Source organism: Silene latifolia, chromosome 5 (genome assembly GCF_048544455.1).
Source record: "Silene latifolia isolate original U9 population chromosome 5, ASM4854445v1, whole genome shotgun sequence".
NCBI lineage: Eukaryota > Viridiplantae > Streptophyta > Magnoliopsida > Caryophyllales > Caryophyllaceae > Silene > Silene latifolia.
Window position 1 is genome coordinate 1,725,393 of NC_133530.1, and position 26,754 is coordinate 1,752,146.

Below are 26,754 nucleotides of genomic sequence, written 5' to 3' on the forward strand. Positions count from 1 at the left end.
TTGTTGCGAGGAAAAAATGATAATGATACTACTCAACTACTCCTGTAAAGTGTAAACAAAGGTAAAAGTTTTAATTATGATTGGTTGAGTTTAATTAAATGATGATACTACTATCTATCAAAATGTTGAAGCAATGTAATATGCAAGAGGGTGGTATCGAGTTTCGGTACTATCTAGTAATGTCTTGACTCTTCGTTAATTCAGTCAAAATCAACATCGTAGTCGGTCAAAATCATCATCGTTGACACAAAAATAATGTTTTGCACATTAATACCAAGAAAGATTCACAGTTTATTTCTCTATTCCGATGACAAAAATAATCGACTTTTGTTACAACGGGCACCATCTAATTTACGAGGGTCATAACTCGTAAGAAGATGACCAATACACCTCACCAAGAGACTTCATCAGTATAATCCATGAAATCCCCAGATATCCTGCAAATGCTGCATGGAGTCCAGTCATTAGGATTCACCGGACTCCATAGACAAGATCTCAAGCTCTGCCCACCATAATGGTGAAAATCGAGAAGTAGCAGCATCCTGTGAGATCTTTATCACACCCTTCAGTTTCGTGGTTATTTCTCTCAATGTCGGTCTTTGTCTGGGATCCTCTGCTATACAGTCATTGATAACTTCGCAAATAATCTCAAGATCGTCGTTTTTAGAGGATTTCAAACTGGGATCTACCAAGTTGCTGTAATTTTTCTTATCACTCAGATACTCCAGAGTCTGAAATGATCAAAACAGTATCAGTAAGAGGCAATAAAATGTTGAACTTCACAACGAACATTTGCACAGCTTGTTGAGACAAGTCATTCTAATATGACACGGTTCTCGGGCTAAAACATGAAACTTTCCACACTTATGCTTGCAGCTAAGTCCGAGCAACATAGGTTAGGAGCACAAGGGGGAAACAACCCGCATTTTGATAAGAACATAGATAAAACTGGAGAAAAGGATTTATGATCAGATCAAATAAAATCTCACATGAGACGGTTTCATACTAAAATTATCACAAGACTGACCCGTATATGAAGAAGTTCTCCCTCGATGTAAGAAAGGGCATATAAATGGGTAAGCAACCAGAGAATAATGTAAATAGAATTTGCACAAATTCTCACTTTAGACGGACACTATCCGTCTAAAGTTGTAGACGAGTCAAATATCACACCACTTTCATAATAAGATAAACAAGTGGGATGTCACCACTTTGTCTTATTATGTAAGTGGTGACATATTTGACCCGTCTACACTTTAGAGGGATATACCCGTCTAAAGTGAGACTAATTGTAGAATTTGATAAGTTTAAGGGACCTTTCCTGCATATTAAGAGACTTGGTTGAAATTATCTCCAGCAACAAAATCCCCAAACTGTACACATTGTCTTCACAGGTTGGGCCAGGGTGTGAATGCAATGGTTCCGACTCTTCACCCTCGGATATCTTTGCCTTAACTCCAATATCGGCCCAGAAACAAACGTCTGCAACCTGAAATTAATATCATTCAGAAATTCAGTATATGTCACCATTAAACCATCTTACAATTCCATTTAGGTTTATCCCGAAAGTTTGGCTAACCTTTGCAGCATAGTCATCTGTAAGAAGAATTGCATCTGACTGTAGATTTGGATGAACGATAGGCGGGTCAAATTCATGATGCATGTACTCAAGACAATAACAAGTTCCCATAGCTATTCTCATTCTAGTCGTCCAGTCAAGATGGTCCATATCCTTAACTGGGAGTATAAAAAATCAGTGAGCATTAGCCAGGATACCGTCTCTGATTCAGTAAAATCTTACAGAGTATCATTTTAGCTAGTTATTACTAGTATATCTTACCATGCAAATGTTCGTAAAGGTTCCCATTGGGAGCATATTCGAAGACCATCATTCGCACAAATGGATCTTGCTCCTCGCAGTAACCAAGAAGGTTTACGAAGTTTTTGTGGTTTATTTTTGAAAGTGTTTCTAGCTGAACAAGAAGAAAACGAAAGATTTTAGTAAACCAGATAAGCAGACAAAAGATTTTAATGACAACAGACTCGACAAGCATGGGAGGGAATATATACCTTTTTCTTAAATTCCCTTTCGGCATGGGATGACCATTGTCGCGCTGACCTGACTGAGGTGGATAAGACAGCAATCTCCACCCCGCTTGACAAAATTCCCTTATACATCAAACATCCTGAAAAAGTTTCGATTATGTTGCTGAAATCTTCGCATGCTGTCTGCAGTTCACCTGAATTCAACCTAGGGACTCCTGCATACCAAAGTAAAAAGGATTTATCAATCACGTATTGCTCGTGCAGTGGCAGAATCTTAATCATTAGTATCCACCATCCATAAAAAAAATACTACTTTAATTGTCCACGCAAATATCGCGTAAGGTCCAAGTCCCCAACAGTATATATTCATTTTCTCGTCATACAAAACTTAGTTTACAAAAATGGTGCTCTCAATTTTTTTGGGAGTTAATGTATCAAACGCGGAATAAAAAGCATGGATCCTACAAATTAAGCAATACAAGACTTACCTGTTACAAATACCTTGCTCAATCGATGCAAAAGTGCTGAATTTTGAGCATTTACAGCCTTAACTCCACGGTAACGCCTCAAGCCAATGAAAGCAACGCACAAAGAAGCAACCAAGGATGATACAAGTAAGGCTCCAAAAATGAAAAATTTCGCTGGAGGATTATTAGGTGTAGGATTTTTCTTTAGTTCGTGTTGTGTGACCTCAGGAATTGTACGTTGAGGCGGTTCAATATGTTGCTTTAGTACAGCAGGAAAAGCTCCACTTCTTAAGACAGCTGGTGTTCCCTGTTGTGAGACCTTGGCGCTACTTACAGGTGCAGCGGCAAGATTGCTTGATTCTTTTAATAAACGACGACGTGTATTATCTTCAGTTGAACCTGGTAATGAAAGTATACGTATCAGTGAGTCTTGTATGAGATAGTCTAACATGCGAGATCAACACAAATCCTTTTTTGTATTTTTCGCTAGGGTTGATGAGTTGGTCTCACATGTAAATCCGTCTCATATCATTCTGCCAAGAAAGAAAAAAATAGATTAAAAATAAAATATGTAATTCAGAGTAACTGACTTGGTATACTGTGGCAGCAGTTTTCTCCATCAGTATGAAGACAACACTTTTGATGTCGGGTCCTCAAACTGAGAAGTGCGTATAAGAGAAAAGGCACAATCATTACAGGGAAACTCAAATATGAGAACGACGTCAAATAGGGTGCAATTAGAAACAAAGTATGAACTTACTGAGAGTCGACACCAAAATAGTTCTTCAGTTGAGTTAAAATACGCAACCAGAAACTGACAGAGATATATTGTACAGCATTAGTTTTTACAGTACAAACTCAAGATATGCTGAGATTTCGTCACATTATGAATTAAATAGTACTTTCTGATCACTCATCAGTCATCACGGTGAAATAACCGAGTCACAAAAAATGGCTTATGAACCATAATAAGGATTCGTAAAAGGAAATCCAGTGTAAAAGGATTCTTAAAAGTAACTGACTTAATAGTGGAAACAACAGAAGATGAATTTGGAGCGCGGAAGAATGGAAGATATTAACAGCAATACCCATAAAAGTGGAGATAAATTTGCCAAGAAAATATTCACATTCTGCCACAAATAAACTTTACACATACAAGGAGATAATCTCACCATTGTCCACTTCTTTGGATGAAGTCTTTTGTTCCCGTTACTAACGACAAGTGTTGTTGACTACATTCTAAATCCAGAAGATAATCAAGCATCCCAACATCAGAAGTAATACCGTCATGGAGATCATTTCCACAAAGGAACCTGTAATACAATAGAATAGCAAAAGGACTCACAATGCTACTTGAATAGAAATCTCGGAAAATATTTCGTAAGCAAGGCACTCACAGGCACTTCAGTGATGGCATCACCGCTATCTCTACAGGAACTATTCCACTTAAATTGTTATGGCTCAAATCCAACAACTCCAGAAACTTAAGCTCTCCGATCTCCTTAGGAATGGAACCTGACAGACGATTCCTACTCATTACACTGTCAATGCAAACAAAAGCAGAGAACTGAGCTTAACCCAAGAAAGAAAACAACAATTGATATGGTGCATATATTCAGTTCATGTTGGTATGCAACCACAAATTGACAACTTCGACGATAATATCTCACATTACAGATTACATTATACACTAACTATGACCTTTGAAGAAAGCTCGAAAGTAGTTGATTCTATAAATCAAACCAAACAATAAATTTGGAGAAATTATTCATCAAAGTTAATATCGATTGAGCATTAAAGTCGACTAGAAACAATAAAAATTGAATGGAGCTAGTATTAAGAGAAGATAATTCATCTAGACATTAACCATGCAAGTAAAACCACCACCACCAACAACAACAACAGAGCCTTAATCCCAAAATGATTTGGGGTCGGCGGACACGAATCATCCTTTGGAACCGTCCATGGGTGAACGCACACCTCAATGCGAAAAAATAGAAAAGAAAAAGTGAAAAACAAAAGGGGAGTGAAACATAATACAAAAGTCAGGTAGACTTATAGGTTTTATAATCGAAGTCCGGATTTCTTTTATAAAAAATTAGAATTTAAATCGAGAATAAAGATTAAAACGATTTTGAAAACCGAATTAAAACTTAAGGGTCCAGAATACCTTAAAAGTGAACCAAGTATTAATATATAAGAAAGTTGTTGGTAAAAAGGTGTAATAAATCCAAAAAGAAATAATTTTTTTAAAAATTAAATAAAAACATTAAATATCTCAAATAACCTCAAATACTAAAAATCCCAAATAACGTCAAAACCAAAAGATAAGCCCTAAGACTTACAATGATCTCATATATCTAAGGTTCTTCAATGCTGGTGACAACGTTCCTTGCAAAGAAAATCCACTGAGATCCCTGTAAAAGCTGCAGCAAATTAACATAATGTTCCTACACGGTTCCTGAGTCGTAATAAGGGGGGAAATCAAAGCTAACTATTCACAATACATCATCAGTGCACTTACAACGTATCTACTTTTCCATCCAGACACTGGACACCTAACCACAAACATGGATCGGAATGATTAGGATTCCAGTTTCCAAAAGCTCCAAAAGGGTCATCTTCTATTCTTTCCCTGAACTCGAGCAACGCCAATCCTACAAGGTAAGGAAGTTAAGCAGAAAAAATACACCATACAGTGAACAAAAATGAGCTTAGCAGCTGAAAATACACAGAGAATTCAAGGATCACACTTGAGTAGTTGAGTATACGAATATAATGCTAAAAGTTTCATTTTTTTTTTTTGGTTTAATAAAAAGCCACACCGCATCCTAAAAAAACGAAAAAAAAGGTCATACATTGGAAAAATGGACAGACTAGAAAGCCAAGGATCAAGAACTACCTTCAGGATTAAGGGAATCACACTTTCGAATTTCGGAAAGAACTGCTAACATAATGAAGCAAGATAACTGGATTTCATAAGGGTTCCACCTCTCTACCATTTTCTAGATGACCCAACCTCTAGCACACCTTGTAAGGAATCATGTGGATCATTTACTCGGCCGAAACTCATATAATGTTTGCTGCTATACACTAGAATCATCTCAAACTCTCAACTCTTATATTGATAAAAACAACATACTTCTGCAAAACATGTCTTAATTTGCATAAAAACCGCAATTTGTCGGTACTTCATAGCACATTGCAATATCTTCCAAAATGATTCATCTCATTCATTTGTTCCTTGCATAAAAATTCGCCTCTAACGGAAAATCCGATTCATGCATGGTGTTAATCATACTTGAAGCCTTTTCTTTCGATATCAAAGGAGTCTTCGAAGAGAAACAAACATACATAAACGAAATACTCGAAGAAGAAGGTAAATCTCAGGAACTTTATTTACAATGTAAACAAAGGGATCGTACTACGGAAAAAAATACAAACTTTCGCTAAAAATTCACACCAATCTTCGTAATTCCGATATGGGTCGATCCCAAATTAACAAAAAAACATCTAGAAAACAAAATAAATCAAAAAATTATTCAAGAAACACGGAAAAACTCCTCGCACACCAAGTGTTTGATGAAATGCTTGAACTAAAAAAATCGATTAGAAATATTTTATGAAAAACAAAAAGATTAAAAATCAAAAAAGATTATCTGGGTTTCAATTTTCAGATTATAATTGAGAGAAAATATGGACACCATGAACAAAATGATTGTTTCTCCATAGTTTTTGATTTTTTTTTTTTTTAGGTTTCTCAAAATTTTAGCGCTCTATTTTTTGTTTGACATTCTATGTTTAATGTCCGTTATTTGCGGCTAACTACTTTTAAAGTTCCCGCGGATTTCGGTGGGGTCAAGGAGAGTCTCACATTCAAATTTTTTTATTTTATTCCAAGTTTCCGTACTTCAAAGAATTTAATTTTAAAACATACTAGTTTTAAACCCGTGCAAAATTACACGGGTATGTATTAGATCGATATAAATATTTTACGTAATTTATTTTCGCAATACGTTTTTTACTCATTTCAGTACATATTCTTCCAAAAATTCCATTTGTTACCCCTGTCTGGAAAAAACCCAAAAATTACTCTCTCTCTCAAGCGATTTCAATACACATTTCAAGTTGATTCAACTTTTTCAATCATGGATCACAATTCAATGATAAAACACGATTTTGATCATTATTAGAGTAATTCTTATCAAAAATTTCTCTTTGTTCTGAAATTTTGTATAATTTTAGGGTTTTCAATTTTATAATTGGTTTGGGCATTTAGGGTGGTTAAGTAGTCGGCAACGAGGTAACGGACGACAGTATACACGGCTTAGTTCGGGTGTATTGGGGGTGGGGTTTCGCCGTCGGATTTCGGTTGGGGACGTGGGAGAGCGCGCATAGCAGAGGATGGATTGATAGAGTGTGCGTGCAACTTTGCGGCGGTTGTCGGCCTGAAAATGGCAAGTCAGTCGGCTGATCGACGGTTGATATGATGCCATGGGGGATGTGGTCTCGTCGGTGAGGGAAAGAGGAGGGCACGGCGGCATCAGAGGAGGTTGAGTGAGATGGTGCAATGACATCGGGTCGGGGTAGAGGAGTTTGAGTAAGGGTGGCGATGGTAGATTAGTGAGATGGTGCGGTGACATCGGAGGGAGTGGTGGCAAGCTAGGTAGCAGAAGGAACGGTGTTTGGGGCCTGGGGGTGGTGGATTGATGGTCAAGGACTCAAGGTTGAAGGAAGACACATTTCTTGTTTTTTCTCCAAGCAGTACACAAACTATACAACATGCGGGGAAATGCAAAGGGTAATTTGGGAATAAGTGTACTATACTGAGTAAAAGTTGTACTACGAAAATCAACACCCATATTTTTTTGATGAATATTTAAATTTGCATTTCTATTATAATAATTGGGCAATAGATGACATTCCGTGATGTACATGATTAATGTGTAATAGATAATGTTAACATTAACAATCTGAATTAACAAATATTAACATGAACAATTAGCAATTAACAATTCAATCCCGTAAATAAATGTAATTCCTTCTCGTAATTATGTAATTTTATTATTATTATTTTTTTCAAATTATGTAATTCATTTATTTGTAATTAGTTTCATTTATTCCGATTTGTAATTTATTCCGCTTATATGCCATTAATTTCATTTATTCGGAATGTATAAAATTATTTCATAGTATTATTTCATAGTATTTGTTCTAAGACGGAATTTGTCGCATGTTTGTATAGCCGGAATTCTGAAGAAATAATACATTGCACACTAACGGTTCCCACCATAACATGAATTTCCAAAAAAAAAAAAAAAGATGAATTAATGACGTGGCACGCCCTGGATTGAGTATTGTCTTCTGAATTAATAAAGATAAGATTTGACCTCGATTTTAAAAAATGAGTCTTTGTTTATTAAGCTTAATTTTTCAAAAGTGTTTTCTAAAAGCAGAAGTAATAAATTGTTGCTTCTATTTCCATGAGCAAAAATATGGATTTTTAGCTTTGAAAATTTTTTGTTTTAACTTTTAGAAAATGATGTATTTGGCCAAAATGTATTTTTGAGTCCAAAAACACTTTTACAAGCTAGGCCAAACACACACTTAATTTCTCGAAATGATTCGTGAAAAATTGTCAACTATGAACTTTGGTTTAGTTTCAAATCCGATTAATAGTTAATTACATCTTTAAAATATGGTAAAATAAAGCTAAAATAATTCATTATACTTATAAGTTAATGTATTACTATGCTATCACCCTCGCTCCACCACATATTCATGAGTTATGACTTATAACTATTAATCATTATGAGAGCCCAGTTAAAAATATCAAAAGTAAATGTCAATTATTTTAGTTAGTAAAGTCATGATTAATGGTAATAGTCGTGACCTTAGTTTGATCCCCATCAACATTAAAATTGGTATTCTGGCTCTCTTTACCGAAAGAAAAAGACTATAAATATCAAAAGAAGAACACAAATGAACAACGACACCCATGGTAGTCCTACGTAATTGACTAATTGTTACGAGTAGTTGTCATTTTTCCTACCATGCCGTTCCAAATGAGAATTTGTGCTTTTTCTATGCATCTAGCATTTCCTAGCTTAATTTAATTTTGCGTTCTAAGCTGTAATAAAGTGTTGAAAAGGAAGGATAAAGATCATAAAAAATTTACATTGTATTAGCATATTTATTCATTTGACATGTTCTTTCTTCTTAGCGTGTAGTATCCTGGAATCTAAGGATAGATATGGGAAGAAGTGAAGAACACATTTAGGATGGAATTTTTTAATTATTATAGTTTCTTTATTATTATTATTATTATTATTATTATTATTATTATTATTATTATTATTATTATTATTATTATTATTATTATTATTATTATTATTATTATTATTATTATTATTATTATTAGCTCGTTATATTGTATGAGGATGTCATTATCATATCTAAAAATTTAGCATGTCATGTAAGATGCTTTATTAGTGGTAAACTAATACATAATAATGATGATTTTTTTTTCATTTGACTTGTTCTTAGCATGAAGGATAGTGAATATAGGAAGGACATATTCATTGTAGGAATCTTTTGTGGTGGAAATTTTTTATTATTATAATAACTCGATCCGTCACCTTCTTAATCTCGTAATTGATAAATTCAAGGAGTGTTACAAACTCTAGTACTTAAAGAACACAACCTCCCGGCCAGCAACCATCGTAATACAACGTCAATAAGATGAGATGTGCACCTTAATGCCATTATTTTGTCCTCATTTGAGACCAAAAATACAATACCTTATTAGTAAGTGGTGAGTGAAATCTTTTATAAACATATCACAAGCCTTTTATTTTCCCGATGTGAAATAACTTAATCTCATAACCTTATGGAGTGTTATAATTATTACTCCGTACAATTTTTTTATTATTACTTAGATTATTTTCAACATTGCAATGTACTATGTAGGGATTAGATCGTTTGTCTCACTTTTGTATTCTACCTCGTGTCTCATTTACCATCCTTTTAACACATAGAAATAAAAAACATATTTATGGTTTATTTATTTATTTTCTACTGTATATTGTAATTGAATAAGAGTAGATAGCATGGAAAGAAGATAGGACACCAAATAGGATAGTTGATCGATCTTCCTCCCTGGCAATGCCGGATGATTTGTTAGTCAAACTGTTGTACGAATTTAATCGGGGAAGTGGCAAATAGGTCACAAACGTTTGATACTATTACTACCTGCAGTTTAACGACCCCGGCCCTTGCCTTTCACTCCATAGATTTACTAGACCTGCAATTAAACCCAATTGAAGATATTAAGATTATTTACACTAATTAAAAGATATAGGGTTAAATTACATAAAATGTCAAACATTTAGGCCTCTTTACCACTTCTCCGGATTTTATTTACTTATCTTCTTAACCGTCAAACATTTAGACTTAACTTTGTGTTATATAAGAAGCATGTATAAAAAATAGGCCTTCAACCAATCGTTGGTTGGCGCAATGGTAGCATGGGGCTACGCTTGGTAGGGAGGTCTGCGGATCAATCCCCCACAACTGCGATTGGGAGGGGTTTAAATACTGTAATCTTTGAACACGCCCTGAAATCCGGATTAGTCGGCCCAATGTGGTTCGGGTTACCGGATGGTTTAGACCAAAAAAAAAATAAAAAATAGGCCTTCACGTAATGACATGTACACGCTTATTTGACGCAATTCACTTATCAATTTTAATATTTTAATTGTTGTGCGGAAGCGTGAATATCCCCGTGTTGGGCCTCTGCTGCACCGGTGTCCACAGTCCATAATAGTACGATATTGTCCGCTTTGGGCCAAGCCCTCACGGATTTACTCTTGGGCTCCTTCCCAAAAGGCCTCGTACTATTATATTTTCTGGACACTTATAAAGATGATCTTCCATCTTTATTCTACCGATGTGGGACATGGGTTTGCACCCTAACATTAATCATTCCTTAATATCAAGGGTTATATTAGCCAAATGGGGAGTAAACTATATATTAAAAAGGACAAGCATTTCGCCACAAATTTACTCGTAAAACCTTTGAGATTACTTTGAGACATATTCCAAAGTTTTGGTGGATGGACTCAGTCGGCGTCCGTCGTGTGCAAGTAACTAGAGGCATAGCTCTTTATTAACATATTGGGAGAGACGGTTTCTTGCTATATTTTGAGGTATCTTATTACGTTATTGAGATACCACTATTTGGTACTCTTTTATTTTTGAGTTAATGAATAGGTTGTTTTATTACAGAATGTGACCATTTTACGGTGTAAAATCTTCTCACGCAATCATAGACGCGGTGTAAGCCTGGTAAAGGCATTTGCATGGATAATTTCCTTTTTAATTTCTTCCTCCATGGTTAAGTAAGGGACTCATTCCACATCCGGTTGACCAGTATTCAATACGTAGCTCTTCCTTGTAGAACAAGGTCTCGCAACTCTAGCTATTTCCCGTACCATCCCACTTTCTAAATAAGATAAGCAAATATTGCACAATTCACGCTATGTTCTAGGACATAAAGTATATAATCACAAATTTTTAAGAGAGACGATCTCTCATTAAGAATTTGTGATTATCATAAAGATTATATTAATGATAAAACTTAAAGGAAATAAATAAATGAAGGGAATATATGCTAATTAATTAAATTAAAATCTAAAGGCTATATATATTAATACTCCGTAATAAATCATATTCCAACATATACTGAAAATGTCATGCAAAGGATAATCATGCTGGTTTGATTATGAAAAGGCCTTAAAATCATATAGTATCTCTATATTATACCGGGTTGAAGTATAAAAAATTAGACACGGTTTGTTAACTATCTAAACACGTATTTTTGTGTGGCGTACAAGTATCTGTGTCAAACACGGACACGCTAGATGGGAGAAAGATAGTTACCTCATTTCATGTTGCCATTTCAGCTTAACAAATATATATATATATATATATGTATACTATATATCCGTGACCAGTATAAATTCATTAGGTGCAAAACCACATTTTACAAAATCAATCGTCTATTCCTTCCTTGTAGTAAAATATATATATGTATACTATATCAACCGTATTCTGATTTTTATCTGGAGAACATCCCGCAAGCGTTTTTCATTGAATGAATAAGGGATCCAGATCGTAAAAACAATAAAGCTTTTGAATAAGCATGGGGGACTTGGGAACAGTACTTAGTGCGGCGCAAGTATTGTTTGCCGCAGTAGACTCTTCATCGCTCAAGGAAGCGTGCTCCATTTTCCGCTACAAATCTAATCTTGAAGACCTTAAGAGAACAATTATAAGTATTAAAAGTTTGCTTATTGATGCAGGGCAAAGAATAAAGCTCTCAGAGTTCGAGGAGAACTATATAAAGACACTAGACAAGGCGGTTTACGATGCTGATGATTTATTCGACAAGTTCCGCACTGTGGCTGAGCGCAATCAGCTGCTCAAACATCGCAAGTTCTCGGTCAAGGTACACAAATTCTTTTCATCTCAAAACCAGGTTAAAGTTGCCTTACAAATTTATCATGGTGTTAAAAAGGTCAGGAATAATTTGATAGCTACTGCTGATGATCATACTAGATTTGGTTTTCGTGTCGACGTTCAGCCTCTTAGAAGGACAAGGGAGGATACCCATTCTTCTTTCTATGCACATGATATAGTTGGGAGGGAGGATGAGACCGCGGAAATTGTAAGTAAGTTGCTAGATTCGAACGAGGATGTTGCCTTCCTTACTATAGTTAGGGTCGGTGGTTTACCTGGTATACATGGTTTACAAGCTATCATGTACACCTGCGGGTTTACCCAGTGCGTACCAAAGGTACGGGTTACCTCATTACCAAAAAAAAAAAAAAAAAAAAAAAAAAAATTAATTCAACAGCTCAACATGTGCAAACTAAATATCAACATATATTAGGAACGAAAAAGTTTTTCCAGGTCTTAGATGATATATGGAACGAAAACGCGTTAAAATGGAATAAATTGAAAAAAATATTGATGATTAGTGGAAAGGGAAGTAGGATATTAGTAACTACAAGGTCTGATATAACGGCGAGAATCATAGGAAATGGTACTCATAATACTCATTATTTAAAAGGGCTTTCTGATGAGAATTCATGGCGTTTATTCAAGATGAATGCTTTCGAGTGTGGAGCACCTATTTATGTCGATATTGGAAAGAGGATAGTAGCGAAATGTTCTAATCTTCCTCTCGCTATAAAGGTCGTAGGTAGTCTTCTTTGTGGGCATACCATAGATAAATGGCACGCGATTGAAACAAATGGGTTAGCCGGAATCTCTAATGGCAAGAATGAACTTATGTCGATATTGAAATTTAGTTATGATAATCTCGAGCCTTGTTCAAAAAGTTGTTTCGCTTATTGTTCCATATTTCCTAAAAATTTTGTGATAAATAAGGAGTTGCTAATGAACCTCTGGGATGCACAAGGATACATTCTTCCTTTTGATGAAGGTCAAAGTATCGAAAGTGCTCGTGAAGAACAATTTGTAATTTTGTTACGTAGATGTTTCTTCTACGATGTCAAGAAGAATGAGTATGGTGATGTCGTCTCATTCAAAATTCACGACCTTATGCATGATATTGCTCAAAGCGTAACAAAAAATGAAATTCACGTAATAATAAATTCCAACATAATTAGCAACGAAGAAAATAATAATAATAATAATAATAATGCTCGTCATATATTTGAAACTAGGGACAATATTACAGACGATTTTTTCACCAAGAGTAGAACTCGGTCATATCTAAGGTTTCGAGAGTACAATTTCCATGATGTTGAGCCATTTCCCGTAGGAGAAATGGTCAAGAAGTGGACGTATTTAAGGGCACTGGCCTTGAATCGCATATGCGTTGAAGTTTTGCCTGACTCGATAGGTAATTTGTTGCATTTACGATTCCTCAGTCTTGCCAACAATAAAATCAAGAAATTACCCGATTCTATAGTAAAATTATATAATTTGCGAACTCTGAATTTGAGCAATTGCGATGGGTTGGAAGAATGGCCGAGGAAATTCTATAAATTGATTAATCTTACACACTTGTATCGAGATGGGTGCGATGAGTTGAGTTATATGCCTGTTAGGATCATCGAAAGTCATATTCTTCCCCGCCCTTGAATTTCTTGAGATCGAGTCTCTTCTTAAGTTGAAAGGATGGTCGAGATCATGGGCGGCTGATGCCTTTCCTCGTCTTTCTCAATTGATTATCAAAAATTGCCCCGACTTGGCCTCATTTCCGCCCTGTTCAATTCTACGAACACTCTATTTACAAGGGAACAACGAAGCCTTGAGGATAAGAACAACCCAAATTATTCCTTCGTCTTCTTCATCATGCTATGACAAAATCTTAGATTTAACGGTGGAAGTCGACTCTGTGGCGTATCTCAAATCACTACTGGTCCCTCAAAAACCCACCAACCTCATTATATCTAATGATCATAGTTTGGAGAAGTTATCAGATGTCGAAGAGTTGTTTAGGAGTTGTTCTTCGTCTCTTCACACCCTTAACGTTGAGTTCTGCTCCAAACTTACGAGTCTACATGGAGGGTTGGAGCATCTCGTATCCTTGCACTCCCTCACTTTAGGATATTGCGGAGAGTTAAAGTTGGATGACGATGACAATGGAGGAAGATGCATACCTTGGAGACCTCTTCAGAACCTTCGCTCCTTAAGCCTCAAGTGTCTAGACAAATTGGAGGTCCTGCCTTACGGTATGCATTACTTGACCCGCCTCAAACATCTCCATATATATGGTTGTGACAAATTGAGTGTACTACCAGAGTGGGTTAGTTGCTTTCAGTCTCTCCAATCCCTTCGCATTGAATCTTGTCGTGCCCTTAAATTTCTTCCCCAAGCAATGTCGAAACTGAAATCTCTCCAGGAACTTAAGATATTCCAATGTCCAGACCTCAAACAAATATGCCAAAGGCCAAACGGTGAGGATTGGCCTAAAATCCAACATATCCCACAAATCTATATTTAGTGACAATGTGTGTGTGTGTGCGCGCGTGTATGTGTGTGTTTTACGAGTATAATTTTATCCCGTGTGAATAGATTATAACCTTCGTGATTTTAAGGAATCCGCCAAACATAGACAGATAGGGAGCCACCGGGTAGCGCCGAGATTGGGTGTCACCCTTTCACATGCATCCTTTATTGAAGAGGTCCCCACTTATTACATGTGAGAGGGTGGCGCCGAGATTGGTTCCATCTTGAAAACATGTCAATGTACTATTTCAATGAGGGCATTGTTTACCCCCTTCCCTACTTGACTTTACCTAGGATTGTTTATATGTGGTGCCAATTGATTTATATCTGTTAATTCTCATTTTTCTAACCTGTGTGCAAGTGTACTTGATCGGTTACTAAGGGCATTGAGTTGTTCCGCTCATGAATTGACATTCCACTTGTTCTCCTTGGTTCATTGGTAAGTTAAGGTACGCTTTCTATCTCAGCTTAAGTCGGGTGGTCTTACCATTCCGCGAGATGTCGAGCCAACGACGTTAACAAAAGCGCTCCCGGGAGGCAACCCGTAGATTACTGTTTTTGAAAAAAAAAAAAAAAAAAAAAAAAAAAAAAAAAAAAAAAGTCCGAAAAAAAAAAAAAAAAAAAAAAAAAAAAAAAAAAAAAAAAAAAAAAGAGAAAATTGGACCAACACCTCAAATTTCGTTGATTATTTTATGGAGTGGGGTCATAAGAAGGGCGACGTAGAAGGCCGGTTGGGTAGGATAGTTGCTAAGGTGAGGAGAAATCGCGGTGTGATGGTGTGGGTATCTTCTTATTGCGATTGGAAGACTTGTGTGTCAGAGTAGAGAAGGTTAGGAATGACCATTTGAGCTTGTTTTGTATAGCTCTTTGTCTTTTGTCATTTGGTTATGTTGGGATTGGAGCGATAAGGGGCGTTAGTATGTTCATTTGATTATTATTGTCCTTTGTTGTTCTTGTCGGTGGAGTTGTTTTTGATGAGATGATACTGGCTAAGTGTGGGGAGGAGGTGTGGAGAGTGGATTGACATGACTGTGCATTGTTGAGGTGAAGATCGTTGTACTTGAGAAGTCGTCTGACCTTCGTTCCATGAGGTGTATTTTCTCCTTTCTTAATATTGTGTCCTATGGAACATTGAAGACAATGTTTAATTCAAATGTGAGGAGGAGAATCGTTCCGATTGTATTTTATTGTACTTGTGTGGTGTGTTTTATTTCTGTTAACAGAAAAAAAAATGAAAAAATGAAAACAAATGAAAAAAAAAAAAAAGAATCCCGGGTAGGTGAAAACCCAAAAGGGCGCCTAGGCAAAATTAGGATGTGGCCGAGGACGGAGTGAAAACCCGAAAGGGCGCTCCGGGTAAAAAGAAGAATAGAGTTGTGTGCCACTGAGAGTAGTGTGAGATTGAAAATAAAAAAACGAAAAGCTAAAGTGAAAACCCGCAAGGGCGGGCACTCTAGGCAAAATGAGGGATTTAGGTCAAAACAAGAAATTATTCCGATGTTATTTTCATCTCTATTTATTGTGTTGGAGACCGTCTTTCTCTAAGAGTTTCATTGTAAGTCTTATTAGTTTCCATACACTTTTGTGGATCGGTGTTGGTTTGAGTTTTATTGAGTCCTTTGAGTTTACTCGAGGATGAGTAAAGAACTAAATGTGGGAAAGTTGACAAGACGCATTTAGTAGGAGTTAATTTGGTTGAATTTGTGCGAATTGGAGGTTTTGAGACTGTCTTTGATGTGCTTTATGAAGTAATTTGTCAATCAACTTTGTTCTGAGCAACTTATGAGATTTAAGGATGAATTTGGTACTTTGATTAATCACGGAGATTGTTAATGGAGTCGGGTTTTGAAGCCATGTGAGACCAAAAGGAAAAGTGAAGATTGATGGTTTAAGAAGAAGAAGAAGAAGTTAGGCGCAACCTACACGCAACCAGTGGGGGCGAATGTAGGTCGAATTGAAGGAAGAGAAATTTCAGCAATTACTTCGCCCAACATTCGAGCTACAAGTGCATGTGCGTCATATTGATTTTGTCACATTCGCCCAACATTCGAGCTACATTCAAGATCTGTAGTTACATTCTACATTCGACTTGAGTGTAGCTCGCCTTATTATGTCTCGTTTTATTATTTCACTTGGTTTGTTCCGAGATTTGGTGTGACTATTATTTTTAGTTGACTTTTTAAAGAAGGTATTTAAACTTAGTTTTTAGTTTTTAGAAAACACTTTTGCAATTCTTTCAGAAAACCTAATTACTCTAGATATAGTTTGAGGAACTAATTCTTCCCTTCTTGGTTTACCTTTTGAAACTACCGATTAATTGATTGTGAGATTGTCTTTGCTTTTATCTTTCAAGTATTGTTCTAATCTCTTGTTCTTTATTCCTTTGATTATTATTTACTTTCATTATCTGATCGATCAATAGTGTTAGTATTTATTAATCTTTTGCTAGTTTAGATTATCAACTCAGTTTGCTTGGTAACTAAATTAAAGTAGCAACATTTATCCTACTAATTGATTCATCTTATCCGTGGTTGTGTTTATTATTTCTATCGGTTCCTTTAATCATTATTGCTGCTATTGGGTAGAATTTCGCACGCGTGTGTTGGATTATTTGATAGTTAGGGTCTTTTAATATCGTTGATCGAATTATTTGACTACTCTTAAGAAGGAACAGAAATTAATATTGCATATTTATTTCGCCATAGATACCTGAAGGTAAATTGGTATTTGAGTCTTTCGCTGATTAATTGACTAATTGGTAGTGGAGATAAGTTGACCCAAGACCTTAAATCCTTAAATCATCTGAATTAATCTACGCTTATTATTTGCTTTAGTCTTAGTTCAATAGTTAACCAAACTTATAAATCCCCCAAACTAGTTACTTTACCATACATTAGAATACACTTTAATTAATTAGTCCTTCTCTGTGGGTTCGACCCTTACTTCCGTTATATTACTACTATTCTTAGTAGTGTAGTTGAGTAAGTGAAATAAATTTACTTTAATAGGCATATGACTTTTCACAAATTCTCATTATAGACGGACACTATCCATCTATACGTATAGACGGATACCATTTACTCTCACAAAATATCCATTTGCCATAAAGTGGGAAACACATGGGGGTGCCCCACCTTGTCCCCCCTACCCATTTTATTAGAGGTCTTTACCCGTCTGTTCGCCTCACCCGTCTATACCAAGACCTATGACTTTTAGCCCGTCAATAACCTCATGAAAATTAGTTACATGTCCAAGTATTTCCCACCCTGGCCAAGTTAGTTGTCACTAGTAACATGATAAGTTTTGTAATGCAACAAAGAGGAGTAAAGGTTGGACTTCATTTATGTAATTTGGGTGATTAAAGAAAAGAAGAAGAAAAATGGAAAGAAAGAAATTCTCAATACATTACTACATTAGCAGGGAAGAGCCCAAAAATATGTCACGTCTTAGCGTAAGCTATTCTACTAAGTAGCACTAGAATACAAACAACAAAAGCTAGGGCTACTTTTGTCATGTTGGTAACAGTATGTTATACTTCCTCCATTCAACTCCACTCTACCACTTTCTTTTTTCACGTTTATCAACGCGTGTTTTACGCGCTAAATATCATTAGCTACATATTTGCAAAAATTATAAAAGTTAGATATTTTTAATGTACTTGTAAAGACGAATCAAACAAGATCTCACATGAATATATTTCCACTTACGTATCGAGAGAAAATCGAAATTGAATATACAATTGTGAATAGTGTACAAAAGTGAAATAGGTAGAGTGGAGTTGAATGGAGGAAGTATTGTATAAGGTCCCGGTCATTTGTTGTCATTTTCTATTTTTGGGTGTATCAGTCAATTGTTGTCATTTCCATACTTAATTTGTTTCACTTGTCATTTATTTATTGGCCCCTTCCTTTTTTCTTGGTCTTTGTGCCAAAACCAAAGGACAACAATTGACCGGGACGGAGGGAGTATTTATTTCCGGTTGTCGAGGAAAAAAAAAATTGCAGGTAATTCATTTTGGTCAAAGTTCACCTCTTTATAGTTGGTTGTAAAGGATGGAGAACGTCTTGAGTCCTTCTAGTGCATTGTAAATAATGTCGAACAAGTACTAGTACTTGGTGGTTCTGGGTCTTGGAAAATGAGTGATTGGGTTTATATAAGTAGTCGGGTGACAACTAGCGATGGCTTTTGAGCTCCACATTCCCAAATTTTTACCCCGTTCTTCCTCATCTCCCTAACCAAGATACAACCCTAAAGACCTCATTTGTATGCTTACTTGTCTAACTTGTTCATGGTGGGGTTGAGGGGACTTACCACCCTCAATGCGAGCGCATAACATTCTACCCATTGGTTGAAGCGTGAGCGCTACTTTAAAAAATCCCGATGCTTGATTGAGTGTGAGAGTCTAGCGTGCGATTGTCTAGGTCGAAGGAACAATGTGAAGTGTTAGGGGGATTTACTCATGTTAATCTAATCCAAGTCATATTTTTATCAATTTTATAAATAGTTTTGAAAAAGGGTGTGTATGTGTGGAATTTGGAATCTTTACGTAGTAGGGTGATGCATTCTTGTGGAAAGATGAATGACCCGAATTGCCGAGTCTTACAACTAACTGTGTGAGCTTCCTCGAGGACGAATAAGAGTTTAGTGTGGGGGGATTTGTTATCGTTTCAACCTTCCGCGGATGCTCTAAGACGAAAAGGCAGGTACCAACCCTTCCTCTTGCTCACCAGACCTTAACACTAGCCAGACCATGCGACAAAGCTAGCAAACACTCCTATACGAACCCCTTGGCACGGGACCATGAACACCACCCACCGGACCTTGCACAAGGGTAGCCGGACCTTGCTCTTAGGATGGCCCGGCTGGTTTCCGAAACTTGTTTTGCATCCTAATCATTTGAGATTAGATGATCCAAGACTCCAACGTAACTTCAAGTCTTCAACCTTATGTATGCTACTCGTGTTTCAACCCGCCAAGTGCTAACCCGTTTTTGAGCTAGAAATCACTCTAAAGACGACAAGTTTCCTTGAGTCGCAAGCAGTTTAGCTTTAGACTGACCTTTTTCCACACCTAACTCGACTGCCAAGACGGCCTTGTTGTAATCTATCGTTTCTTTAATTAAAGAAAAAAAAAACCTCCGACTGCCCAATTCAGAAACACATTCTCATTTAACACGGCGCTATTCGTCTTAAGCTTAAGACGGGTCAAGTATCATACCGCTTGTGTATATAAGACAAATATATTTCTTTTCCCTATGCATTCTTATACATACAAGTGGTATACTGGTATGTATTTGACCCGTCTTAAGCTTAAGACGGATAGTGCAGTCTTAAGGGAGACTTACTGAGAAAGAAAAAGGAGGCATTGGCAGAATGTAGTAAATTACACACTTGCAAGTTGAGCCAGGGGACTTGAGAGGAAGTAGGTTACTATTATATCCATTTGAGTTAGGGGTTAAAACAAGCCCTACAACAATGCAAGGCCATAGAGGTCATTTGGTATGGCAAATACTTACCTAAACTAGAGAAACAAAAATCAAAGTAACAGACTAGAAATGAAAATCAGATCATTTTGTACGACAAATAACCTGTACAGAGCACAAATTGCCGGTCTTCATGATAAAAACACTCGCATGATTGTAGCCTAGAGAGTTATTCCGGTATCTGAAATGCTCCCGGGAGACATGGCAACTGCTCAAAGGGATCATCATCCACCGCCACTGCCGACTGTAACACGTAAAATGAAAATTATAATAACAAAAAGGGCAACATTACACTCTCAACATGAAAACCATGAAAGCCAAAATTTAGGTTTGTGTACTTACCTCACATTCAACTGGTTTGCTCTCAAGTACCGGGCATCCTTCCTCGTTTTTATTTACAACCTCTTCCTGATCTAACTCGGGATCATTTCTTCGCTGAGACACGACACTCTCGGCATTAGTGCCAAAATCTTCCCTTCACTTTGCAATAAATAATTCAGTATAGCATATTGATTAGAATGAAAAGAAAAAATTGGAAGTCAAGATTGACGCCTGTTCAGTGTTCAGTGTTTACCAGCCTATGGGATGGGCCTCCCCGCAGGCTGTCCCTGCTTAAACTCACAAGTCCTGATGAATGCCCCTTCCCATCCTACATTCCTACTTAATCTCCACCTATACACACTTCGGCAGGGACATATGCATTGGGGATTACCTTAAAAAGACTCGAGGTTCTCGACACTATGAAAAACTATTTATTTTTTTTGTATTAAATTCCCTCTATTCTTTTTTTTCCTTCCCACTTTGCTTTTTTGGAAGGTTCTTTTTTCTTCTCACATTTTTTTTCTTTCCACTTCTAATAAGCCTATTGATGTAAAATTCCCCAATTTACTCTTAATTAGCCACCCCCTTACTTATTTACCACCGCCACTCCGCTTCAGTTCGACTAACCACCATTTCTGACCCCGTCTCCTACCACTCCACCATCTTCAACAACAATCCTGAGCCCTCTCTCTTCTCCTTCTCTGAAGAAGTTGACCAATCACCTCATCAATGTCTTCCTTTTCCGCACTCAAGACCAACATCACTGACCTCTCCGGAATCCGCGCACCATGCAACTATGCAAGCACCAACCCCGAATCCGTCACCTCATGACTTCCTTCATCTTGGCCTCACCTCCCTCACTAAAATTACAAAAAAAAATGCAGAGTTCTCTTCTTTTCTCATACCTGCGGCCTTGCGGGCGTTACGGTCACAGAACATATTTTTGATGCAAAAACGAACGCTGTAAGAGCCTAAGAGGTATTTTCCAACATAATTCTAATGCTGTTGTCATTGGTTGGTAAATTATGTTTGGGGTATATCCTTTGGTGATGGCAACAGCAATGTGGCGGTGGTGGTGTTTACTGCTCTACTATATGACACCACTGAATACTTCAAAACACTTCTATCACTATACCAGAATCAACAATGCTACAAATAATAACTGGACATCTACAACGACTGAGATAAGGATACTAAGAGATTAGAAATTACTTACCGAATCATGAGCTAACTCTTTTGCGATACATCCACCATCTGTACTTGTAACATTTTCCTTCTCAAGAGAATCAGGAGTTGTTTCCATTCCAGTCTGGTTCAATTTGGCAAGTGAAGCATCCCTCTCCATTTCAACAGCAGAATCTTGATCACCGTGGCTCTTGACATCACTCTAAAGTATTATGTATTTACGTAGATATTAGTCAAAAAGGTATCACACTGTACAAGTTTTACTCCATATATCATTGTCATGTCAGCCTTCCTAGGCATGTTGCGGGGAGCAATTCAGAAAAGACTTAAAAGTGTGTATATCTAATCACATATGGTGGCATATAACCATTTCAGTAGAACATGGAGCTACGATGGCGGTTTTTGGCTTAAATTAAAACGATGTGCAGTGCATGTAATGCTGACAATCTGACATGCATCTAGTAAGGAAATATTTTCAACAAATATCACAAGAATAGCGGCCATGGCAAACTACCAGTGTTTATACTTATGCATAGGTTCCAACGATGAACATTGCTATGATTATTCTTCTAGGGTTTGTTCCAGTACTAAAGTGGAAGGGAAAGGGACCGGAATGGAAGGGAGAGAAGAGACGAAGGGAAGAGGGGAAGGGAAAGAGACGCATGGTGCTTTCCTTTCAAATCATTCCTATGCTTCAATGATTTTGATTTGGTTAAGAAATTCCTACCAGCAATAACTGGACTGTTCAATGACTGAGAGAAGCATATTTAATACTCTGTAGATATTAGACATAACATACCAAACCAGGAGTTAACTCTGCTGCAGTACATCCACCACCTGCACTTGTAACATTTTCCGTCTCAAGTGCATCAGGAATAGTTTCCGTCTCTGTTTGGCTCGGTTCAGCAAGTGCAGCATTCCTCTCCATTTCAACATCGGCAGAACCTCCATCAGCATCGTTCTTGACCTCACCCTGCAACATTATGTAGGCCAAAAGTCATCACACTGCAATGTGGATGGGAGCAATGCCCAAAGACTTTGACAGTTTGAAATTCATATATTCCATTACATATGCTGTCAATATTGATATATAACCTTTTTCAGTAGACAACATATCGCTAGTGTGGTGGTTTTTGGCTTATATGAAGATGACGTGTATATTGTCAGGAATTGGGCGCATTAACGAACCAACATTGTAAATACTAGTAAATAGGCTCAAAGATGGACATGACTGAGACATACTGGTTAAAATTATTCTGTCAAACATCGACAATGGCCAATAGAAGCAAGAGGACGAATATTTATTCAGGCTTTGTCAAACAGTATCGTAGCACTTGGGTGGGACCTATAACATAACGTTACAAGCTAACATCGACCTGCTAACCCATCTTTTAGCTAAAATCGCACTAAAGAGGACTTTTCTCGAATAACTTTTTCCAGAGACTGAATTAGACCAACTCTAGCATTAACCTAATTTTTAGCTTCAGTCACAAGCATTTTGACGGATCTGTTGCAATAGCTAACTTTTTTCTAAAGACGACACAGGAAAACCTAACTCAACTTCCCAATTCACAAAAGGGTAGCTTAAACTTTCAACCCCCAATTACACAGACCCACTATATAACTAGCTCAACTGAAGTAGAGACGCAGTGAGAATCGATCAATCTTGATATCATTCGAGGTAGCCAGGAAAAAGCTGCTACCGTTATCCACATCACCAAAGGCTCAAGAATGAAGGCCAGTACTAATGCTAGTGTTCCGTAGCCTAAACACACAACTAACAGACTAACTTATACTCAACAACATAAGACATACATAAGTAATTAATACAAAACAATCAGACCAAGAAACATACAACCATGGACTCTACTCGACTTAAAATCGCACAAAATGATGATTATGCAACAATTATAATTCAACGTTACACCACAAAACACGCATTATTACCAACAATTTTCCAAAAGAGCAAGGAAATCGCTCCAACTAAAATTACACAAGATGATGATTATGAAACACTAATTTCACATTACACAAGTAACCCGAAGATCAAGGAAACCGGCATATACCTTCATCACCTCACTAGGTTTTTCCATGGATTGTGAACCGCCCACCTATGGTGGTATATAACTACTTCAGTAAAACCTAGAGCTATGATTTTTTGGATTCCATGAAAACGATGTGCAGTGCATGTAATGCTGACAATCTGACATGTATCGTGTAAGGAAATATCCTCAACAAATATCACAATAATAGAGGCAATAGAAAACTACCACTGTTTAAACTTGTGCATGGGTTCCAATAATGAACATAGCTGTGAAAGAAGATATTCTTGTAGGGTTTATTCTGATACTAAAGTAGAAGGGGAGAGGGGTCGGGAACTCGGGGTGGTGGGGAGAGGAAGACAGGGAGGGGGGAAGGCAAATAGAGACATGGTGCTTCCGTTCCAAATTGTTCCCATGTTTCAACTTTCAAGGATTTTTATTTGGTTACGAAATCGCTACCAGCAAATCAGCAATTACTAATTACTGGACTCAGTCGACTGTCCGAAATGGATAATAGATACTCTGTAGAAATTAGATATAACTTACCAAACCAGGAGTTAATTCTACTGCAGTATGTCCAACACCTGTACTTGTAACATTTTCCGTCTCAAGTGCATCAGGAATGGTTTCCATCTCTGTTTGGCTCGGTTCAGCAGATGCACCATTTCTCTCCATTTCAACACCAACAGAACCTCCATCAGCATCGTTCTTGACCTCACCCTGCAACATTATGTAGGTTTAAAAGTCATCACACTGCAATGTAGCTGGGAGCAATGTCCAAGGACTTTAAAATTCATATATTCTATTATATATGTGGTCAATGTTGATTTAAAACTTTTTCAGTAGACAACATAACGCTAGTGTGGTGGTTTTTAGCTAATATGCAATGCACGTAATACTTGTAACCATAACGCTATTGTCAGGAGATAGCCACAGTAACAAAGTAACAAACAAACATTGTTAATACTAGTAAACCGGCTTAACGATGAACTTGACTGTGACATACTGGTTAAAATTATCCTGTCAAGCATCGACAATGGTAAATAGAAGCAAGAGGATGAATATTTATTCAGGCTTTTTCTAACAATTTCATAACTATTACGTAGGTGGACCTATAATAACGTTCCAAGCTAACATCAACCTGCTAATCCATTTTAGAGCTAAAATCACACTAAAGACAAATTTTCTCAAGTCACAAGCATTTTGACCTGCATTAGGAGTAACTTTCTTCAGAGACTGAAGAGGACCAGCTCTAGCATTAACTTAAATGTTTCCTTCCGTCAAAAGCATTTTGACCTCTGTTGTATTCCGTAATACCCAACTTCTTTTCTCAAAGACAACTGGAACACCCAACTCAACTTTCAGACCCATTACACTCATCGACAATAAAACTAGCTCGACTGAACTGAACATACATTGGGAACCAGAAAAGCATCTCTGTTATCTACATCACCAACATATACTACCTTACACAACTCAACTTTCAGACCCATTACACTCATCGACAATAAAACTAGGTCGACTGAACTGAACATACAATCAGAACGAGAAAAGCGTCTCTGTTATCTACATCACCAACCTATACTACCTTACACAGTTCAACTTTCAGACCCATTACACTCATCGACACTAAAACTAGCTCGACTGAACTAAACATACATTGAGAACGAGAAAAGCATTTCTGTTATCTACATCACCAACCTGGCAACCTATACTACCTTACACAACAACAACATACGGTATACATACGTAATTAAATACACAGAATCAGACTAAGAAACATACAAACATTAGCAATTAGAATCACACAATACGATCACAGCGCAACAATACTACATTACTACTTCACATTCCACAATAAACTACACATCACTCATCAACATATTTCCAAATACTATCAAATAAACAAGCATATATACCTTCATCACCTCACTAGACTTCCCCACAGACTCTGAACCACCAACTCCAACCCCATCCCCAACCGACACCGGCAAAGAAGGAAGCCTATCAACATCCCACCCAAGAACCTTACAAACAACCCTCCCATAAGCCCTATGAGCCTTCCTCCTCTTAGTTTTCGACACGGTAATCGAATGTTGCACAAGTGCTACACAATTCTTAAACTTCCTCCCCACATTCCCACCTCCACAAACCAAACAACAAAACTCTCCTCCCCCACCAACACCTTCACAATTCTTCTTATAAAACTCTCTCAATTCCCCATCTTCCTCAAACAAATTCTCAAATAAATCAATTTCCTCCTCATCATCCCCATCATCTTCCTCCTCCTCATCATCCTCCTCATCCTCACCGTCCTCGTTTCGCTTCTGAAACAAACAAGAACAAGCCTCCACCCCCCTCATCTGAACCCTAACCCCCAACACCCTGGCCTTCTCCTCCTCCGTAGCGGGCCGGGTAATTGGAGTATTCAATTTTCGGAATGCAGGCCATTCCGACCCGGAATGTGGATCCGGGACCACCTCAGAGACTGGCCACTCCTTGTCTGACACGTGTTTGTTTTTCTTGAAGTGGGTTGTAGGGGTGGGTTTTAGGTATTGGTTAGTTCTGGTGGTGGGACCAGAAGGTGGGCCCCGGTGCCAGAGGGAGTGGAGGTAGAGGACTTCTTGAATTAGGGTTGTTTCATAAGGTGGGTAATTGGGTTGGGCTTGGTGGATGGGCTGGTGGTGGTGGTGGTGGTGTAAGGGGTGGTGAGGTGGTGGAGGAGGAGGGAGGTGGTGGAGGTAGTGGTGAGATTGCGGTGGTGGGTGAGGTGGGTGGTGATGGTGGTGGTGGGTTGTTGAGAAATGTCTATTCTTCTTTTTTGTCATGGTAATGGAGTGTGAATTTAATTTTTCGGGTGAGTGCGTGTTTGAAATTTGAATAGTGACAATATGTCAATAAAAATGTAGAGGTGGTCGTATGTCGGAGTCGGGCGGAGAGGCGGGGAGGCGGAGAGCTGGGCACGAGACCGAATTGGCTTGACCAACCCTAACTCGGTATACTAGGGAGGGCGATGGTCGGGTTAGTTTTAAGATATTCTGGTTTGAACCGATGCTTAATAATTAATTGGGAGTTGGGTGGGGTTCGGGTTGAGGTCGAGGTCGAGTATTTTTTTTTTTAAAGAATGTTTTAAATAAATGGGAGTTTCAAAGAGGTTGATGAGTAGGTC

The 26,754-nt window shown here is 37.5% G+C and overlaps 3 protein-coding genes across 6 annotated transcripts; 1 reads left to right on the forward strand and 2 right to left on the reverse strand.

The window, feature by feature from the left end:
- Positions 1-226: 226 nt before the first annotated feature.
- On the reverse strand, positions 227-6,346 carry LOC141656334 (protein MALE DISCOVERER 1-like). Of its 3 annotated transcripts, XM_074463188.1 has the most exons (13): positions 5,416-6,346; positions 5,038-5,170; positions 4,859-4,930; positions 3,911-4,054; positions 3,686-3,826; positions 3,274-3,327; positions 3,104-3,171; positions 2,535-2,912; positions 2,071-2,261; positions 1,841-1,973; positions 1,580-1,737; positions 1,317-1,489; positions 227-731 (listed from the first exon to the last, which is right to left on the reverse strand). In XM_074463188.1, exons 1-13 carry the CDS (start codon positions 5,513-5,515, stop codon positions 716-718), a joined length of 1,761 nt encoding a protein of 586 aa, XP_074319289.1. In that variant the 5' UTR covers positions 5,516-6,346; the 3' UTR covers positions 227-715. The 3 variants fall into 3 exon arrangements, with proteins under 3 accessions (XP_074319289.1, XP_074319287.1, XP_074319288.1); XM_074463186.1 differs by lacking the exon at positions 227-731 and having other exon boundaries at positions 1,192-1,489; positions 4,859-4,939; positions 5,416-6,188; XM_074463187.1 differs by lacking the exon at positions 227-731 and having other exon boundaries at positions 1,193-1,489; positions 5,416-6,243.
- Positions 6,347-11,715: 5,369 nt separating this feature from the next.
- Positions 11,716-14,550, forward strand: LOC141657931 (disease resistance protein RGA2-like). Its single transcript, XM_074465323.1, has 3 exons — positions 11,716-12,369; positions 12,486-13,443; positions 13,652-14,550. Exons 1-3 carry the CDS (start codon positions 11,716-11,718, stop codon positions 14,548-14,550), a joined length of 2,511 nt encoding a protein of 836 aa, XP_074321424.1.
- A 5,416-nt stretch (positions 14,551-19,966) lies between these two features.
- Positions 19,967-26,501, reverse strand: LOC141656335 (uncharacterized). 2 transcript variants are annotated; one of them, XM_074463189.1, is made up of 6 exons: positions 25,505-26,500; positions 24,132-24,305; positions 22,343-22,516; positions 21,575-21,745; positions 20,380-20,472; positions 19,967-20,281 (listed from the first exon to the last, which is right to left on the reverse strand). In XM_074463189.1, the coding sequence occupies exons 1-6, from the start codon at positions 26,411-26,413 to the stop codon at positions 20,207-20,209; spliced, it is 1,596 nt and encodes a 531-aa protein (XP_074319290.1). In that variant the 5' UTR covers positions 26,414-26,500; the 3' UTR covers positions 19,967-20,206. The 2 variants fall into 2 exon arrangements, with proteins under 2 accessions (XP_074319290.1, XP_074319291.1); XM_074463190.1 differs by lacking the exon at positions 19,967-20,281 and having other exon boundaries at positions 20,437-20,512; positions 25,505-26,501.
- Between the last annotated feature and the right edge of the window lie 253 nt (positions 26,502-26,754).

Excerpts from the sequence above, each read along its gene's own strand:
- LOC141657931 (XM_074465323.1), top strand. The coding sequence starts at position 11,716 with ATGGGGGACTTGGGAACAGTACTTAGTGCGGCGCAAGTATTGTTTGCC. Across the intron at positions 12,370-12,485 it reads TTACCCAGTGCGTACCAAAG|GTCTTAGATGATATATGGAA; the intron begins GTACGGGTTACC and ends AAGTTTTTCCAG. Across the intron at positions 13,444-13,651 it reads AGTTTTGCCTGACTCGATAG|GATCATCGAAAGTCATATTC; the intron begins GTAATTTGTTGC and ends TATGCCTGTTAG.
- LOC141656335 (XM_074463189.1), bottom strand. The coding sequence starts at position 26,413 with ATGACAAAAAAGAAGAATAGACATTTCTCAACAACCCACCACCACCAT. Across the intron at positions 24,306-25,504 it reads AGTCTAGTGAGGTGATGAAG|GGTGAGGTCAAGAACGATGC; the intron begins GTATATATGCTT and ends ATAATGTTGCAG. Across the intron at positions 20,473-21,574 it reads AAGAGTTAGCTCATGATTCG|CGAAGAAATGATCCCGAGTT; the intron begins GTAAGTAATTTC and ends GTCGTGTCTCAG.
- LOC141656334 (XM_074463186.1), bottom strand. The coding sequence starts at position 5,515 with ATGGTAGAGAGGTGGAACCCTTATGAAATCCAGTTATCTTGCTTCATT. Across the intron at positions 3,827-3,910 it reads ATGCCATCACTGAAGTGCCT|GTTCCTTTGTGGAAATGATC; the intron begins GTGAGTGCCTTG and ends ATTGTATTACAG. Across the intron at positions 1,490-1,579 it reads CAGATGACTATGCTGCAAAG|GTTGCAGACGTTTGTTTCTG; the intron begins GTTAGCCAAACT and ends TATTAATTTCAG.